General features: G+C 41.0%; 1 protein-coding gene across 7 annotated transcripts; it reads right to left on the reverse strand.

Annotated features, from left to right (window-relative positions):
- Positions 1 to 4,131: 4,131 nt before the first annotated feature.
- Positions 4,132 to 17,025, reverse strand: tmem63a (transmembrane protein 63A). 7 transcript variants are annotated; one of them, XM_077006333.1, is made up of 23 exons: positions 16,766 to 17,025; positions 15,243 to 15,409; positions 13,721 to 13,839; positions 13,191 to 13,266; positions 13,064 to 13,101; positions 12,747 to 12,889; positions 12,372 to 12,423; positions 11,817 to 11,925; positions 11,265 to 11,335; positions 10,904 to 10,984; positions 10,251 to 10,377; positions 9,953 to 10,083; positions 9,372 to 9,554; positions 9,093 to 9,246; positions 8,780 to 8,886; positions 8,590 to 8,676; positions 8,294 to 8,353; positions 7,965 to 8,127; positions 7,504 to 7,609; positions 5,953 to 6,120; positions 5,682 to 5,797; positions 5,513 to 5,569; positions 4,132 to 4,854 (listed from the first exon to the last, which is right to left on the reverse strand). In XM_077006333.1, the coding sequence occupies exons 2-23, from the start codon at positions 15,399 to 15,401 to the stop codon at positions 4,714 to 4,716; spliced, it is 2,448 nt and encodes an 815-aa protein (XP_076862448.1). In that variant the 5' UTR covers positions 15,402 to 15,409; positions 16,766 to 17,025; the 3' UTR covers positions 4,132 to 4,713. The 7 variants fall into 7 exon arrangements, with proteins under 7 accessions (XP_076862448.1, XP_076862451.1, XP_076862447.1 ...); XM_077006336.1 differs by lacking the exon at positions 16,766 to 17,025 and adding an exon at positions 16,359 to 16,730 and having other exon boundaries at positions 5,682 to 5,697; XM_077006332.1 differs by lacking the exon at positions 16,766 to 17,025 and adding an exon at positions 16,359 to 16,729 and having other exon boundaries at positions 15,243 to 15,428.
- Positions 17,026 to 17,251: the final 226 nt, after the last annotated feature.

Here is a 17,251-nt window from a genome sequence, read left to right on the forward strand (position 1 = left end):
GTGATGACTCTAGAAACACTTCCTAGAAATAAATGTAAAAATGAAACTTGTATACGTATAAAAATGTAATATGTATCTTTTAAAATATAATTATTTTCTTGGAATTATTAGATTACTTCACACTACAGAATCTTGCATGTATGCATTCTTCACTTCTCACCAAAACTAGGTCATAAAAGCAAAGTGACCTTTCCTTTAAGACAAAGTTATAGTTTAATCACAGATGTGAAGCTGTAAACAAGCTTGCAAAGTTGCTAAGCTTTCCACACAGCTGGGAGATGTTATGGGTAAACTTGCATGACATGAAGAATTTTTGCTGTATTGTGAATTATACCACAAACATTAATTCATATTCACATGTGATCATGCAGTTACTTTTCTACAGCAGACGTCTCTGTGAGAGAAAACTGGAATATTACAAAGACATTTTACGGAGTAGCCTATATGTGATTTCATGTAAATATGCGTGTTGATTCTCCATGTGCATCTTTGTATGAATTTAAAAGATAGCATGTACAAAAGAATGTTCCTAAGTATAAGTGTAAAAAAAAACTAAATTCTCTCTCCCCCTCCCTCCCTCACTCCAGAATGTTGATTTAGAGTATACACATTGCTGCTGATGTCATCATGCATATTGCACATTGCCCCTGATGTCATCATGTACACACATCACAAAATGTCCATCTTGTTAGACGCCATCGCTAAAGAGCTTGGGCTTGGGGCTCTGGCTTCACTCTCTCTTTTAGACATATGACTGAAACCGAGCAACTTGAAGTTTCTTCTCGAATCTGCTTTGACCATAACTCACCACCCAGACCTCACTGATCTTTGACCTTAACTCACCACACAGACCTCAGTGTGCTTTGGCATATGGTGCTGAAGTGTGAAGCTTTCGGACAGGAAATGGGAGGAGAGGGAGGGCAGGAGCAGAACAGAATGCAGAAAGGGTGTATGGGAAAAACGTATCCCAGTACGGAATGAAGGAATTCGCCAGCGTTTATCAGCAACAGATGGAGACAGAAAGTAGTTTGGTGTCTGTAAGTCATGGGACTAGCTGGCATCTGTCTTCACGAAACATTAGAAGTAAAATGTAACGTATTTTCAGAGGCCTTGCTTTCATTGAGTAATTGGTAAATGTTCTGATAATTCAGCAAGAGATTCGAGCAATAGGATTGTTCTTTACTTCTTTACACTCTGTTGTCTACATGAGTCATACAGTGATGAACAGAACATTGGCAGTTTAATGAGGTTGCCCACTAAATGCTCTGTCACACCGAAGCTGAATAACCATAGTTTCCCCTGTATGGGCCGGTGGCTCATACCACAATCCTGCAACTTAGAATGCTATTGACCACCAGTGTTGCCATGGGAATAATCCCTCCAACAAAAGGGAGGGATCAGAGGGGAAGTGGGCTTTGTGGTTGGCTGGCAAAGAGATCAGTCATATACACACAGGGTTATGAGGTTAGAGCCATCAATCATGACCTGGATAAAAAGCAGAAACTAGCACCCCACAAAAACGACCACAGTGGTCCACTGCCATTCAGTACTTATTCTCTAGACAATAAAACCCAAGGTTTGAAGCAATGAATGGAGCATTCCTATATTTGTCTAAAAGGGAAGGAAGGGAGTCACAGGAGAGGACAGGAGATGAAAATAAACATATGGCTAAAATTTGCAGTTGGTCGTTTTGAAATGGTTCATAGTCAACCCAAGTACCCTGGCCAACCATAACAATAGTTAGCGAGCTAACAATATTTCAACAGTGCAGTTTTGGCCAAAACCAGCTGAAGCAAGACTGTCTACAGTGTGAATGGAATCATAGTGTAAACTGAGGTCTACAACGGAGTGCACACCATGTTTAAAAAGACCACATTCACGGCATGGCACGCGTTGCCGTTGGAGAGCTATCGTAGTAGCGGTTTTTAGACTATGAAACCTCAGCATGATTCAGAAGTGTACAGAGGCTATACTACCCTGAGATGCCCCCAATTTCCATGATTACACTTAAGTAACTGACATTTGCTCCACCCCAATATGCCAGAAACATTCACTAGACTTGGAAACTTAGACCACTGTTTCCAGTCAATGCCCACTCCCTTTCCTCCCGCGCACATCTGGGTGTCATGCTCCGATGTCTCCGCGGATCCTCTCTTTCCTTGACAAAGCCGCCAAACTGAGCAGAACGCAGCTTGTTCCTCTATCTTTTCTCTTAACTGTATAAAGAGATCCAGACTTATCCATAAATACAGACACGCCCTCCCTTCACCACACTCTCTCTCCTGAGTGTATTCCTTTGGTGGAAAAACCCAAGTCTTCAACAATGCACTGTGTTCTTTCACATCTTCCATGTTTTACCATCCAGGACAGTTTCAGAAATATTTTCTGAAACTCAGAAACGTGCATCATGTACACACATACATATCAAATGTTCTGCATCTTCCTCCTATAGTTAAGCATTCTCTGTACTTCTCAGATGTCACAAATGGCGTATCAGAACAATACAGTCTGCATTTGAAAACTCAAGGCGCACACACACGTAACTAAATAGCCACCAAATAACTCCAGGATTGGTATGACTGCAAGTGCCCTTTCCACCCTGAAAGCATTACAAATCCCAGAATGCCTCACTTGTAGTCTGGGCCTCCTGCCACTTCAGGTGACCTTTTCACCCCAGGGCCAAACATTCTCCCTTATCTACATTTGAATTTGATGGGGTATGAATGTTCTGAGGTCAGCAAATATCCTGGAGCTTTTATAAAACTGTCCTTGACTATAAATACTGGTCATCACATCTCATATAAATAACACTATAACAATACATATATATATATATATATATATATTGTCATGAAAATTCTCTGTCATAACAATCGGGGTCTCTCTGTAAGGATGCGAGCGCATGAAGATTGGAGGTGAAAGTAACACAAGCTGTCACATCACTAGACACAGTATATAATTATAATAATAATGATGAAATTTTTATTATATTGCCTTCTCAAGCAATGTAATTCATAAATTTGCCCCTCATCCTATGAGTACTCAGCATATATATATGTGTTATGTTGATGTTGCGTTCAAGTACTCCAAATGAAACGGAGAAAATGGACGAGCAGTCCAACTTCTCTTTACATACAGCCTTCATTTCTCACAGTTAAAAAATCCTGTCTTGGAAGCCAAGTAAACCTAGTGACCTTTCTTAGCGTCTGAGAGGGAAACAGCACAGTGGAGGAGATTTAGGAGGAATTCTGCAGTGCACACACACACTCACAAAAAAGAAACAGATTCAAAAAGTGATATGTCCTTTTCAAGGATTTACCCAAAGAAATGTCTGTATATTTCCACTGTTATGCAATGAATTCAGTAGGGGTAAACTGGCAGCCTGAAAATTGGTTTAATTGGTTTGAGACTCATGATTTACCAGTCAAGTTTACATCAGAGCAGTTCATAAATGTAAACTTCAAAGGCCAAAGCTTGCACCCTACCCCCTTCTCTTTCCCTCTCCCATTTTTGTGTTCTCAATGAAAATGGGGCTTTTATCCTGAAATATCTGTTAACACAATAGATGGGGGACACAATTCTGGAAGATTTTGTGTTCATTTAAGAGGTTTGGGTTCTAACTCCACTAATCATTGTGGCCACCAGACTGCTGCAATGTGTAAATCTGTTTGTATGTTTAGTTGGACTAGCGCTGGTTCTTTCCTACAATTCCGAGCAAACCTTTATGTGGGTTTATGAGGCACACTGTACATTTGTTAAACCGCTTAGGAAGCCCAAACCTGTTCCTATTCTATTGAAATGATTCATGCAATTGAGAACAAGCATGCATGCATTCTTCTTCATTAACAAGCTTACCTACGTACACATACACTCACCCATGCATCTGTTCTGCCTTTAGCAGCTCATTAAAAATCCCAGTGTTTAGGACAAAGGATCTAATCACGAACACATACATACATACATGGACCTCTCGGAAAGTCATCCTTGGATTACAACGCCATCTACTGCCGAGGATTTGAAATGGCCACTTATACAGACAGACACACGTACGCCCTCAGACATACGTGTCTAAGTGCACGTGCACACACTCCCATTGCACAGTATGAAATAAACACTCATGAGAAATTCAGACACTGTACTCATGTCATTTTTTTGAAGCACAAAAGTAGAATATAAAAATTAGAGCATACGAAAGTAGTTGTTTGATGATATATGATTTACATCTGTTATACTGATAAAAATGTATATGCTCATATAAATCAGATGCTCTTAATACTCCCATATTGCCTCAGTTTGAGCTCATTGTGGCATTTGGGTGGCATTTGCATAAAGCATTAATTGACCAACATCAAACAACAGTCATTGATTACGTGGCTTCTCCTTGGCAAAAGATCCATAAAGCAGAATTTGTGGAGCTCCATTTCTGACCCACACTTTACTGGAACAAGTGTATGGGGAACATAAAGATGGCTTTATTCCCAAAGATACCCAGAACCATCAGGTCAGCAGCTGTGATGATTTAACTTGTGGTCCCTTTAGTGGAAGGCTCTTTTCCTTCCACCGCAGGTCTGTGTGGTTTCACCTGAACTTGAATGTTTGAATTTGAGTTTGTCCTGAATTAGTATTTCTCCAGTGCCAGCTTTACCTTTTACAGTCAGAGCCTTTAAAGTCAGAGTACTGTTTGACATTTAAATCTCTTGATTGATGGCGCCGTTAACTGTCCAAATCCTGCAGGTCTTCCTCAGTGCCAAGGAACGGTGGGCTTGTATCACTTGTGCCGTAGGAATTGTGCGGGCTCAACCCCCTAGAGGACTCAGAGGCAGTGTCAGGATTCAAAACCTTAGGAAGATATACCTGAAAAAGACAGACATTTTGTAGTTGTACATATTCCGTTAGTTAAAAGGTGCATTTTGGTAAATAATTTCCTAGGTCATTATCCTAGCAAATATATTTATTTGCCTTGAAAATTTACTTTGTTTGTATGTGATGACTTTCAGCGAAAAAGTCAGGACTGCGCCTTTAAAACCAGCAAGATATTCTGTACATCATCTTGATTGACATTTGCAGCATTTTGCTCTTATCCACAACAACATATTCAAAAGAAAGTCAGTTCTGTTGCTCCCTTAGGAACTGGATCCATGATCGTTTTGTTGGTAGTGGGGCCTTCCTGGTGAGCTACAGGAGCTTGGGATCTATGAGGCTGTGGCCCCCACTGGGACTGTGTCACAATCTGGGAAGATCTATTACCACAACACGCATTTAACTCGCAGTTAACACGCATGAACAACTGCTGAGGGGCTCCTGTTTGCTAGGATGAAATGATCTTCATGTAATGGTGTTATGAAGAAAGGCTGTTTTCACAGCAGTGGTTCTAAGTATCCCCGTGTTATTGCTGTTTATCCAGTGATGGAGACTAATATACGTTTGTAGTTTTCTAGCAAAATGGACAATTCTGTAGCTTATATTTGGAGTTTATATTTATGAATGAGGTCTGAATGAAATTCAAACTCACCAAGCCACAGGAGCTTTCTGAAGATTCATCAATAGGTTCCTTATCTTCCTCCTTAACCTGTGAGGTGTTAAAATATAGAATATTGCATACATGGTTGTTACTGTGGCATTCTACTGTGGGGACACCTAAATCAAACACAAACAGAACTGCATTAAGACTGTGAACTTACATCATAGGTATGAGGGCTGAGATATTTGAAATATCCAAAGCAGGTATAACCAATGCAAATGAAAATCGTTAGACACAGAACCACCAATGTGAAGAGAGTAGTAACAGCCATGAAACCTGAAAGTGCATGCGCACGCACGCACACACACACGCACACACACACACACACACACACACACACACACACACACACACACATATATGTACAAAAAAAAATATTACAGCTCAAATAAATTATCATTAGTTAGTAATTAAATTGGTGGGTTTTTTACCTGCCCTCAGGACGGAGAAGAAGTAGAGCCAAAAGAGGCAAATGATTGGTGCAGCGAAGGCTTGATTGACAGCTCCTGTGTGCACCTTATGATCGAGGCAGGCAGGCAGGTAGGCGAAGTATAGATTGTGTTTGTCCACTAGGTGTTTTAAGATCATGTACAAAAAACCTGGACACACACACACACACACACACACACACACACACACACACACACACACACACACACACACACACACACACACACACACACACACACACACACACACACACACACACACACACACACACACACACACACACACACTTGTCTAACAGCCAGAAAAAAAACCTGCTCAAACAAAGACTTTCCAAAGCATACATCACACTGGCCAACGGTGCTGTTCCTGCATAATCTGGAACCTCATTTATAAAAGGAACTGAATGGATAACATTAAAACACTGGAATGTTATTAAAAGAAAGTTATTAAGCCCCATTAGCTGAAAAACAAATAAAGCTCCTTTTTATAAATTTTTCACCCATAATCCCTTTTTCTGTTTGTACAGAAACAACTAGCGCATCAAGCCAACAGGGAGGATGGGCGTTGCGTGTTTGGAGCATGACAGCTCCGTTCTGTAGTTTCCTCTCTGTGGTTTATTTGGAGGCACGTGCTCTGTTAACCGGTCGCCTGACTCACGCTTACGCTCTTCCCAAAACAGTGAAGCCTCAGCGCAGGCCCCTCCAGCACCGGCACACCACCAGGGTCTGACGCAGCACAGCACGGAGGTCTCCTCCTTCCCCCTGCAGTTCCGCTTGGTCGCCGTGGCGCTCATCATGTTGAACGTGGTGGTTGTGTTTTCGTTTACGTGTCCCACAGCTTACTCATGTTCCCCGTGAACGCAAAACATGCCAGTAAAGTCCTGGGCAGTGTCCCAGTCAAAAGTGCCTTTCTGGTCTTTCTGGTAGAGTCATGAACACCGTTTATGGCTTAGGTTAGATATAAATATATTACTAATAAATTAATAATTTTATCATTCGGTTATATCATAACAGATTTATTACTAGCACTAAATGCCTTTGGTAGACATTAATTTCACTGTGTATCTTGTATTGCCACAACTTACACATGTGACAAATAAAGAATCTTAATCTTAATCTTCAACATATGCATAGCTTTCTTGGGAACCTATGTAAACCATTTATAAATGTTTGCATGACAGGACGTAATGTCTAAGTTTTTATTTAAGCAAGTACATTATGCAGGCACTGAACATCTTAATGCTCCCTGATTAAGCAAAACACTCATCTGATGCAGGGGACCAGGATCATTTGTTCATTAGGGTGGAAAACTGATTTAGATCATACATGTGCAGCCATCCTGATTCTACTTGTATGGGACTAAGGCATCCGTATTTATAATGTGCAGTGACGGTCCACATCTGACCCATCTGTTTATAAATGTTTTCTCGAACTCTGTACAAACAAATTCCCTTCCCAACTTCCGTCTACTCACAACCCATACAATAACCGGACAGAGTCAAACTATGAAAATTGGGGGGGCAGTTCTCTTACCGAATGGTACTATGACAGGACAGGTGATGCTGTAGGCCATGATGACCGTGAAGACACACAGAGTCCATCCATACATGGCCCCATACTCAAACTCGTATGCTTGATTCTTCACACAGAATATAAGCAGAGATGGCATCAGTTAAGATGATACAAAAGCTTGGATCGGCATTTCAGCACTTTCTGTCATGAAAAATGTAGACCAGTGATATTGCTGAAGTGGAATGAAGGGTTTTTCCTAACATTAGAGGGTTTTATAAAAATAGAGTAAGAGTTAAAGGATAAAGTGGTGAGAAATGTCATGCATAAACATGAAATACTTCAGCTTTGTAAATCCATCTTAAAATTTTGCTTGTGCTAGCCCACTGGACCTGAGCCCTATGTAAATGGGCCCTGGGGGATTCACAGCATGAGGAATAACAAAAAAAAAAGAGAAAGAAATGTGTCAAAAGTCATTGGCTAACCCGTTTCACATATTTCCTCTCTGCAGTTGAGCGTGCGATGGCGAGGCGCACTGCGTAGAGCAGTAGCCCTGGTAACCGTAGCAGCTCCATTCCGGAACCCACAAACGCGGTGGCGATGACATAATTGACGAAGAAGGCACCCTGGTCCGGCAAAAACACACACCTGAGGCAGAACACAGGGGAATTTCTTAAGGGATCAGATTCAGAGAGGATCATCCTCACTCATCCACAGATATAAAGACAGAGACCTGAAGCTAAGGGCGAGTGGAGCACTAGGGGAACACACAGCTGGAGAGTCAAACTCTGAAGGACAGCAAAACCTCACTTACTCAAATTTCAGCTTCCGCTTCGACTGCTTGTCAAAGAGCCACTGCATAAACACATCTAAACTGTTGGATGGAAAAAAGTGATATTCAACACACCTGATAACCATGTGACACTTCACCATCACTACGACAGTGTAATGGCAGTAACTCCTAATGTGGTAATGAGCAGGTGATTTCATTGTTATGTCACATGGGAAACCCTCTCAGAGCACACTGGTGAAACAGGCAGCGGCATATATATGGGAGGAGACGTTAAGAAGCAGCCATCTGATGGCCATGGTGATTAGATGGGAACAGACCTGGTCAGGCCCAGTGATGGCAGGATGAGCACCATGAAAAGCAGGAAGATGTACAGCTTATACATCATACTCATGTTCTCACTCGACCTACGGAAAGAGTTTGGCATTTAAATCTGTGTGTGTGTGCATGGATGAATGTGTATATATGTGTGTGTATATGTGTGTGTGCATGCTCATGTGTAGTATCTACTTGGTCCAGTGGGCCTCCATCAGTGTGGAATAGTAGACCACAGTAGGCAGCAGTGCAGAAAAGGACCACAGCAACAAAGTTGGGAAGAACTGACTGATAACAGCACTCTGGTGGGTCACAGATACAAAATACAAGCAATAAAGGGTCAAAAGTTGCTGTGCAACTATACCACAGCACATTCTAAGTCTATTGGTCTATATTCTGGCTGTTTCTGTTGTTGAGGGTGTGTGAGTGCATGCTGAGGTCCACTGTAGAGTTGAGAGGAGTTATATTGTTTGGATGCGAGCTAGATTGCAATTATACAGCCACATACATTTAGGTACTGAATGGGCTTTGTGATGTTTAACTTGTCCATGGTGGAGATGATTATTGAGGGAGTGGTGAAGAAGAAGAGCAAGATGAAGAGAAAGATGTTGATCAGCAGGCATCGGGACCACCACCACAAGCCCTTGACTGACAGATTTTGCCTAAAAGACAAAACAGCAATTGTATGCTACTGCAATGCTGTGCAAACTATTGGGGCACAGCCATTTCAATCATGCATCACAACACTGCCTAAGATTTCAGGGAAGCCACTTCATGCATGACCTACCAGTAGATGTTATTAGGGTGGCTGGCGTAGCTCACTCTCCATTTCTTCACATTCAGTTGTTCACTAGCAGATGAAGACATAGGCTCCGCACCACAGCAGCATGCTTGACCTCTGACTGGATGTTCTCCGAACGTCTCCCCGGGGGCTGCTCTGCACTTCACAGGATTGAAGTCCTGCAGGATGCTGAGAGGAGAGGGGGGATGGAATACTGTCTCACCTTCTCCGGTCTGACCCCGCAGCTGTCAATTTTAGGATGCTATAGTTCTGTCAGCAGTTTTTATGCTGTGTTGTTTTTTTTTAAGATACTTGTTTCATCACAAACTGTAAATTCATGTATTGTGTAACACAGAACAAAAGCTCAAATCTAGAGGGGGAACGTCTCTAAGGCAGAGGTCACACAACACGGACCTCAGCGTCTCCACAGAAATTTTACTGATGAACGACGACAGGCAAAAATCTGTAAATATGTAAACAATGCATCACTGGAATGTTTCAGTGAGTTTGCTCATGCTCTTAATATGCTCGTTTTCAAACACTGTTTGTAATTTTTCATTCTGGTAGATGACCAGCTGATAACGCACTGAGCTGCCATGGCTTCAGCCTGCAGAGTGATGAAGGCCATTCCCAGAGGACGCGGCGGGATCTCCTTCATCTGATTCAACCTCACGTCCAGTCCTGCCACATGAGAACTGTAGTACTCTATAGCATCGACCTGCACACACACAAACATATGGGTATGCTAGTTTTCACCCATCTCTTGATAAAATGGGGGTAGGAAGGATTAGGCAACACTGCTAGACATGATACAGCTTACTCCTATCACGCACACCCACAAACATGCACACTCCCACACACAAGGAATGGTTTAGTCCACGTTACCCTTTCGCATCCATGGCATGTGCAACAGCAGCAGAGGTGTCCACCTGGTCTGGAGGGGATGACCTCTGGCCTCCTGGAGCGCTCCATGACCTTGCGGTAATATTGCAGGTTTTGCTCTGCACGCTTCCTGGATGAGATCACCCGACAGTAAGAACCTGACAGGAACCCAACCCACTCTTTCCAAATAACTGCAACTTCGGCAGAGACACAGAGGAGGTGTAAGAACACGGTGAAAGGTTAACAGTCAAGCTTCACGCTTGGACCGTCAATTAAATTGTGTCTTAAAACGCTGTGCGATGTTAGCGAATTGTGAAAACAGCAACATTACATTCATTTTTCAGGTGAGAGCATAGAAGAGCCTTGTCTAAATGACAATACTAAGAGAGTTACAATGACAGTAATAGTTACTGTTGCATAAGGGCACTGTCATGAGGAACTGATGACAGAGATACTACCTCCATACTTAGAGGAGCGAACTGTAGTGAAGCAAACTGTGCCCATAACCAAAACAATAATGGTTTTCATTTAAGTGAATAATTTTAATGAATCCAAAAACTGAGCTGCATTGTCTGATTCAGAAGTTGTACCACTTATGTTTTAAAGGCACTGACGGAGTGAAAAAGTGTTGGATGTGCTTTTAAGATTTTCCTTACCTCTCCTTTGTCAGGTAGATGAGCTTGGTCACATCGTAGCAGAGAAAAATATCTGTCACAATGCATCTTGGGTATGCCTCCCTGCAAATGCAGCAGAAAACAAGCCAGTTAAAGGGGAGTACATGTACAACACATTCAAAACTATTTGATTAAAAATAAAAGTAAAAAAAATTAAAATTAAAATAATAATAATAATAATAATGTCACAGATTAAGGGAAGTTTACAATGCAGTCCATACTATAACTGATCTTATAAATATTCATAAGATCCTAGAAAAAATATTGGCTTTTGTTGGTCAGTTCAGTTTTATTATCTGCAACATTCAAAGTATTAACTGTTGTCAGACTTATTCCCACTTACGAAAAATGTGTCCTTAAACTCTCTTCTTTGGCTGTGAGAGGGATGGAGTACACAAACAAGGTTCTTCTGGTCTGAGTGAAGCAAAGCAGAAGAAACTGCAAAATCTAAGGTTGTGTGTGTACATGCATGTGAACATGATAGTTTTTATCCATGTCTCTCTTTTCACCTATGAAAGAGATAGTGGTGGATGGTTTTACAAACAAATAACTCAAATAACAGCAAATGAGCATTAAGACATTTTAAGACCATAAAAAACAATGAGATTATGTTTTACATTATTCAAACTATTACCTATAAAACTAAAATAATTGGCAAAGAAAGTTTGAAGGGCGATTAAACACAAAAAATGGAATAGCCAATCAGCTACTTGTAGTAACCACTACATTGAATTTTGACATCACTAGTTGTTGGATGTTGTATTTTTATGAATGATATTCATGATCTGGTCATGATATCATATGATGTCATTTCTCCCTATATTGATACTGTATCATCATATCGCCCACCTCTTAGTTTGAGAGAGGAGTATGTATCTGTAAGCAGCTCACTCACGGTCTCCCTTCTGGTGCACTTCATTGACGAGGTGTGATGCTTCAGCAGTGCCACTGTGAGGATGAGGTAGAGAAGTGCAAACACTGTGTGCAGCCAAAGCAGTTTATCTCTGTAAAGCAAAAGCAATTTTGTTTTCACAAAGGCATGTGTGGTTCCTTTTTTAGGCTCCCCTTTGTGATGCTTATAGGGGGTGAATTTTGGATATTCGAAACATATTCAACATTTTGAGAAAAAGTTAACATTACATTTTCATTGAGAATCATGAAGCTGCACATAAATTTGAGGCTACAACAAAGTTGTCAAAATTAATCCTATTTCCAGAAGATACAAAATTCATGTGTATGGCATATTTCATAAGATCTCACATGTCTAGACAGGGCCTTGTTAGTACTTTAGGGATAGTCTGTGTTGTTGTTCAGGGGTACTGTATAACTAAATGGGTGTACAAGAACAAGAATGCTGAAGAAATGTAATTCAACACCATGATTATGAGTATAATACTATAAATTAACAAATCACACATAAGAGCATGAGCACGTTAGCAAGCTTACTTACCCCTGCTGAAGATTTGCAATAGTTGTTCTGCCAAAGTTATAAGCATCATTCCCTAGAAGAGAACACAGTCACTGGTCATCCATTACCTACTGTCATTGCTCAATGGGATACTGTGAGCTGTTGATCCCAGTCAACCAATGAGAGTCATACACACTCCCACTTATTTGCTCTGGGGTAATGAGAGTTAGCCTCTAAAAGGGATGCACTTTTCTCACACAAGTTCACTAGAATCATCATACACTCATAGATCTACTACTACTACCAGTTACTGCAAAGTATTATTTGCAAAACAAATGCAGTCCTTTTATTATATTATCATTAAGTCTGTGCAATTTTGCTTGTGACAGTGTGTGTATGTGTTTGTGCGCTACACACCCAACATATTTCCAGACAAGTTGACTGGGAGGATGACAGAGACAGACAGCACACACATGAAGAGTAGCAGAATAATAAGATGGCGCTGAAAGGACAGATAGTGCACCGCATCCATCCCACACTTCTCTTTCACCATTAGTTCACTGCAAATACGCACACACACACAAAAACACACACAAACACACACACACACGTATGATTCTAAACTTTCCGAGTTTCCGATGTGCTCAATGCTGCGGTGCTTTCTGGATCTCGCACCATGTTTCAAGGTTTTGATCCAATGTAAAATCTCATGGATTAGGGAATAAAACACTCACTCCATTCGGATGATGAAGGTGAGCCAAGAACACAACCCCTGTGAGAAAGAAGTATGACATCATCCAGGATACGATGAGAATGATGATGATGACAATCACAAATACTTTATAAGATGCTCAAACTTACCCTCTCGTAATCAGGCTCCTCCATGGACATGAATGACGTCATACGACTGTAGCGACGTCTAGAAATGTCACTGAACCTGTGGTTACCAAAATGTATTACGACATTCTGCAGCAGCGGGGTAATGTCCTGTGCTCCTAGTTTTATAATCTCATTCTTTCACTCTCATTATCTTGCACAGGATTAAAACCTTAACTTCATTAAGGTCATCAATAATTATCTAAAGCATCTGAATCTGAAGCAAAAACATTTTTACAGGTTTTCATATTAACCCCCTTTCAACCAAACACATAAAGTGAGTGTTAGCTACACTACAGCAGCAGAAACACGTGAAATATTACATTCGCAAAAGGTTGGTCACAGAGGTTAAACTACAGTTAAACTGTAGTAGTAGTAGATGAATGAAATGTGTGATGAATTTAAATGAAATGTGTAATGTTGCTACCATTTAGTAGTAACTGTCTTTTTCCAAAGAAGTTATGGACTATAAGTGAATATATAAATTGTACAATTATTGCAATGTGATTACACACCCTTCAGTCTCTGCTACTAGCGCCAGTCTCCCATGATCCCAAAGTCTTCGTCTGATGAAGGAGAACATCAGCAGCAGCACCTGCACACAGACGGGCTTCAGAACAATCGGATCAAACACCTGCACACAGACGGGTTTCAGAACAATCGGACCAAACATCTGCACACAGATGGGCTTCAGAACAATCGGACCAAACATCTGCACCTGCACACATATGGGTTTCAGAACAATCGAACCAAACAACCGCACCTGCACACATTCGGACTTCAGAACAATCGGACCAATCACCCACTGAAGATCATGCAGTGTGTTTGGACATTTTAATTTGAATTAACTTTTTTAAAATAAAGAAACAAATGCAAAAACATAACACAAAGGGGATCTGCATATTAATCTTTGCAGTTAAAATATTTGCAGTTATTCAATATTTCCGGTTTAAATTCTGCCACTTCCCCATTGTTGGGGCTGACACCTTTCACAAACTGCAGGGTGAGACAAATCAAAAGAACTTTCCTTGATTTTTTTTTTGTGAATTACAAGTCAGATATTTCACAGTGCACACTGCATGAAGCAGTGGCAAAATTACACATAGAATTAAGAGCATTGTAAAAAACAAACTGTCGAATGCCATGGACAACATTTTATGTGGTGCAGTTGGAGCTGCCGTGTGTATTCTGTTTGCTGATGTAGAGAAGTGTGGCTCGGATTAGTGGTTAGGATTAGGGATGCCCCCCCCCCCACCCCCCAAGATCTGTAGTTTAAAGGATCACTTTCTTGACTTTTCATCAAGAAAGAAAACATGTAAGCATTCTCTCATGATACGATTCTGGCAAAAGACTGAAGTATCAGAGAGTGGATACAATGACAGTCCGATGTAGATGTAAACCAATATAAAATAAAATGAAACGTAAATGTCTTTTTCACAATGAATTCTGTTTGAATTGGGGAAAAATGCATAAATAATTAGTGTGAAGAATTTGAATGTGGCTAGAATTTCATTGACTCCACTAGTCAGTGATATGGAAGATAGCTCTCAAATATTCCCTAGTGGGCTTCCTATAGCTGATAAACATCAAGACCTCACCCAGTCTTATAAAGAAGAGTTCTGAAGAGCACCAGAATAAAATATGTTCTCCGAGCCCTCCACTGGTTATCTGATTTCTTTAGATTCTATTATATTCCATTATATCTTCTTATTAGTTTTAAATGTATACACAGTCTTCCCTACCTTAGAAACGTCTCTCCTGCTAGAGCACTTTCATTATTATACTTCCTACTCTTAGCTATCATGGGCTTAAACTCTGGAATTTCCTTTTCGATGATTTGAGATCTACTGATACACTGAAGCATTTGTACAAAGAGAACTAATACTCGCCATCATCACTGCTTTTAAGAAAGACCTATTTTAAGTGTATGTATATCTACTTTTCACTGTAAAGTGATTTGTCTTTTTCATTGTAAAGCACCTTGCAACCCCATTTTTAAAGGTGCTATATAAATCTGAGCTCAGATCTAAAACTCACCAGGAAGACGATGAAGTCAAGCAGCAGAACTACGGGCACTCCTCCAAACTTCACTCCTGACAGCACAGTGCTCTGTGTGGCACTAAAACAGCTGTTGTCCGCACGCAGAGTACCGTTGTCCTCCAGCAGGTGGAACCGCTTCCACCATTCTGAAGCCATTTGCTATCCTATGAGTAAAAATGTAATCTTCACCCAGGTGCAAGATAAGAAAGCAGAAAGAAGTCGTAATATATATTGACTTGTTATTTTAAGTTTACAGAAGAAAACAGAAAAAAAAATTACATAGTGTGTAAATTTACGAATGTCCTTTAGCTACTTGTTGAGGAATTCATAAAATCAAAGAGGGTTTCTAGTAAAATTCCAACAAATGCTTTCACTTTGAGAGGCACATAACCATGCCTCCGCCTTCAAATGACTATGCCTGGCTATTAAGAGCTTTTAGGAAATGACACACAAGACCACATGCAGTCTTAGATTGTGCCCTTATAAAAGTCTGCGGAATTGTTATTGGAATTGGCATATTTTGACAAGACACTATTCTTAATAGTACACTTTATCAATAGTAAACCGGACATTTCTTCTCCTTTCATAGAACTGAAGCAGAACCGTAATGGAAAAGTCGTGGTTATTCGTGGGCACAGGTTTCTGGAACATAGGGTATGTCACAGCCAAGCCGTGTTTGCGTGTCTTCTCATGTAGTGGCTAGACCAGCCAAGTTCCCAAAGGACATCATATTAAACCGATTTCATTTCAAGTCAAATAGGGCTACTGATATATTTTAGTAACAGTAGCAATAACAAACTGCTCTGACGTTCTGTTGTATACACAAGTGTAACAAGTGTATCTGTCCTAAACAAGTGTATCTGTCCTAAACTACAACACATGTACAACCAGGAAAGTACACTGGTAACAGCTGTTGCAGTAACAGCGCTTGAAAACAAAGGTTCGAAAACCAAAACAGGTTGATTAACAATGTCATGTGTCAAGCTGTAAAATGTACCAACTAGGTTGGGAAAACCCTTCCATAACTTTACAGTATACATGACAACAAAGACGTAGTACAGATCGTAATATATTTAGCTTTAACACGGATATGCGAGCGTCCAATAAAAATACCTCGTTTGCTCTGAAGCTGGGAAGCTGGGGAAGAGCCAGAGAGTCGTTCTCTACTGAAGGACGAAGTCAGTGAAGTTGCACATCCGTATTTTTGCAGATATTTTATGCCGCCACTCATATGGTGAAAGATGTTGTGTTGCGCACAACTGTGGTCTACTTCGCAACTAAGGAGCAACGCGAGGACTAACACACTGTTCTTCCTCTTCTACAGTTTTCCTCCAATTGTCAGTATCCAGCAGTAAAACGCCACCATAGTTTAAAACTATGTAACCATCTAAGGAAAATTAAATAATTTCGAATACAGTCTCACCTAGATAAGGGGCGTATCGAAGTAAAACAGACGAAATGACGACATCACATCCGTTCACTTGAAGCAAACGGTCTGAAAACTGACTCGGCTTCCGTACCTTTCTCTGTAGTTAGTCAAGTCCGCTTCGATTTGCATGTACAAACTGATCGAGACACATTCCTGCTGACGAATGTTTGTTAATTTCAGCAGCTGGCCCACATTCGACGGTGACCTAAAGCATGAGGGGGGTCTAAGACCCCGACACACTTGTTTGGAAAGTGTAGCTCAGTGATTCCGAATCTCAATAGCCTACTGGAAGCCCCACCGGCACATTTTACCAAACGCAACGACTGCCAAAACGTACGTCTTCACAAGCTTGTCGTCACATCGATCGGTGGCCTGAGAGCATGGACGTAGTTTTGATTTCATAAGTGGGGGGGACACAACCTGGGGTGGCGAACTGTTGAGCGGGGGGGGTTGAATGAAAATTGTTGAGCGCTGTGAACAAAAATTGTTGAGCGGGGGGGGGGGGGGGGGAGCTCGGAGCTGCATGATCCTAGTGCTAGATTTGTCGCTATTTGGATATTGTTTTTTTAAAAAGTGG

This window comes from Brachyhypopomus gauderio, chromosome 5 (assembly GCF_052324685.1).
Source record: "Brachyhypopomus gauderio isolate BG-103 chromosome 5, BGAUD_0.2, whole genome shotgun sequence".
NCBI classification, from domain to species: domain Eukaryota; kingdom Metazoa; phylum Chordata; class Actinopteri; order Gymnotiformes; family Hypopomidae; genus Brachyhypopomus; species Brachyhypopomus gauderio.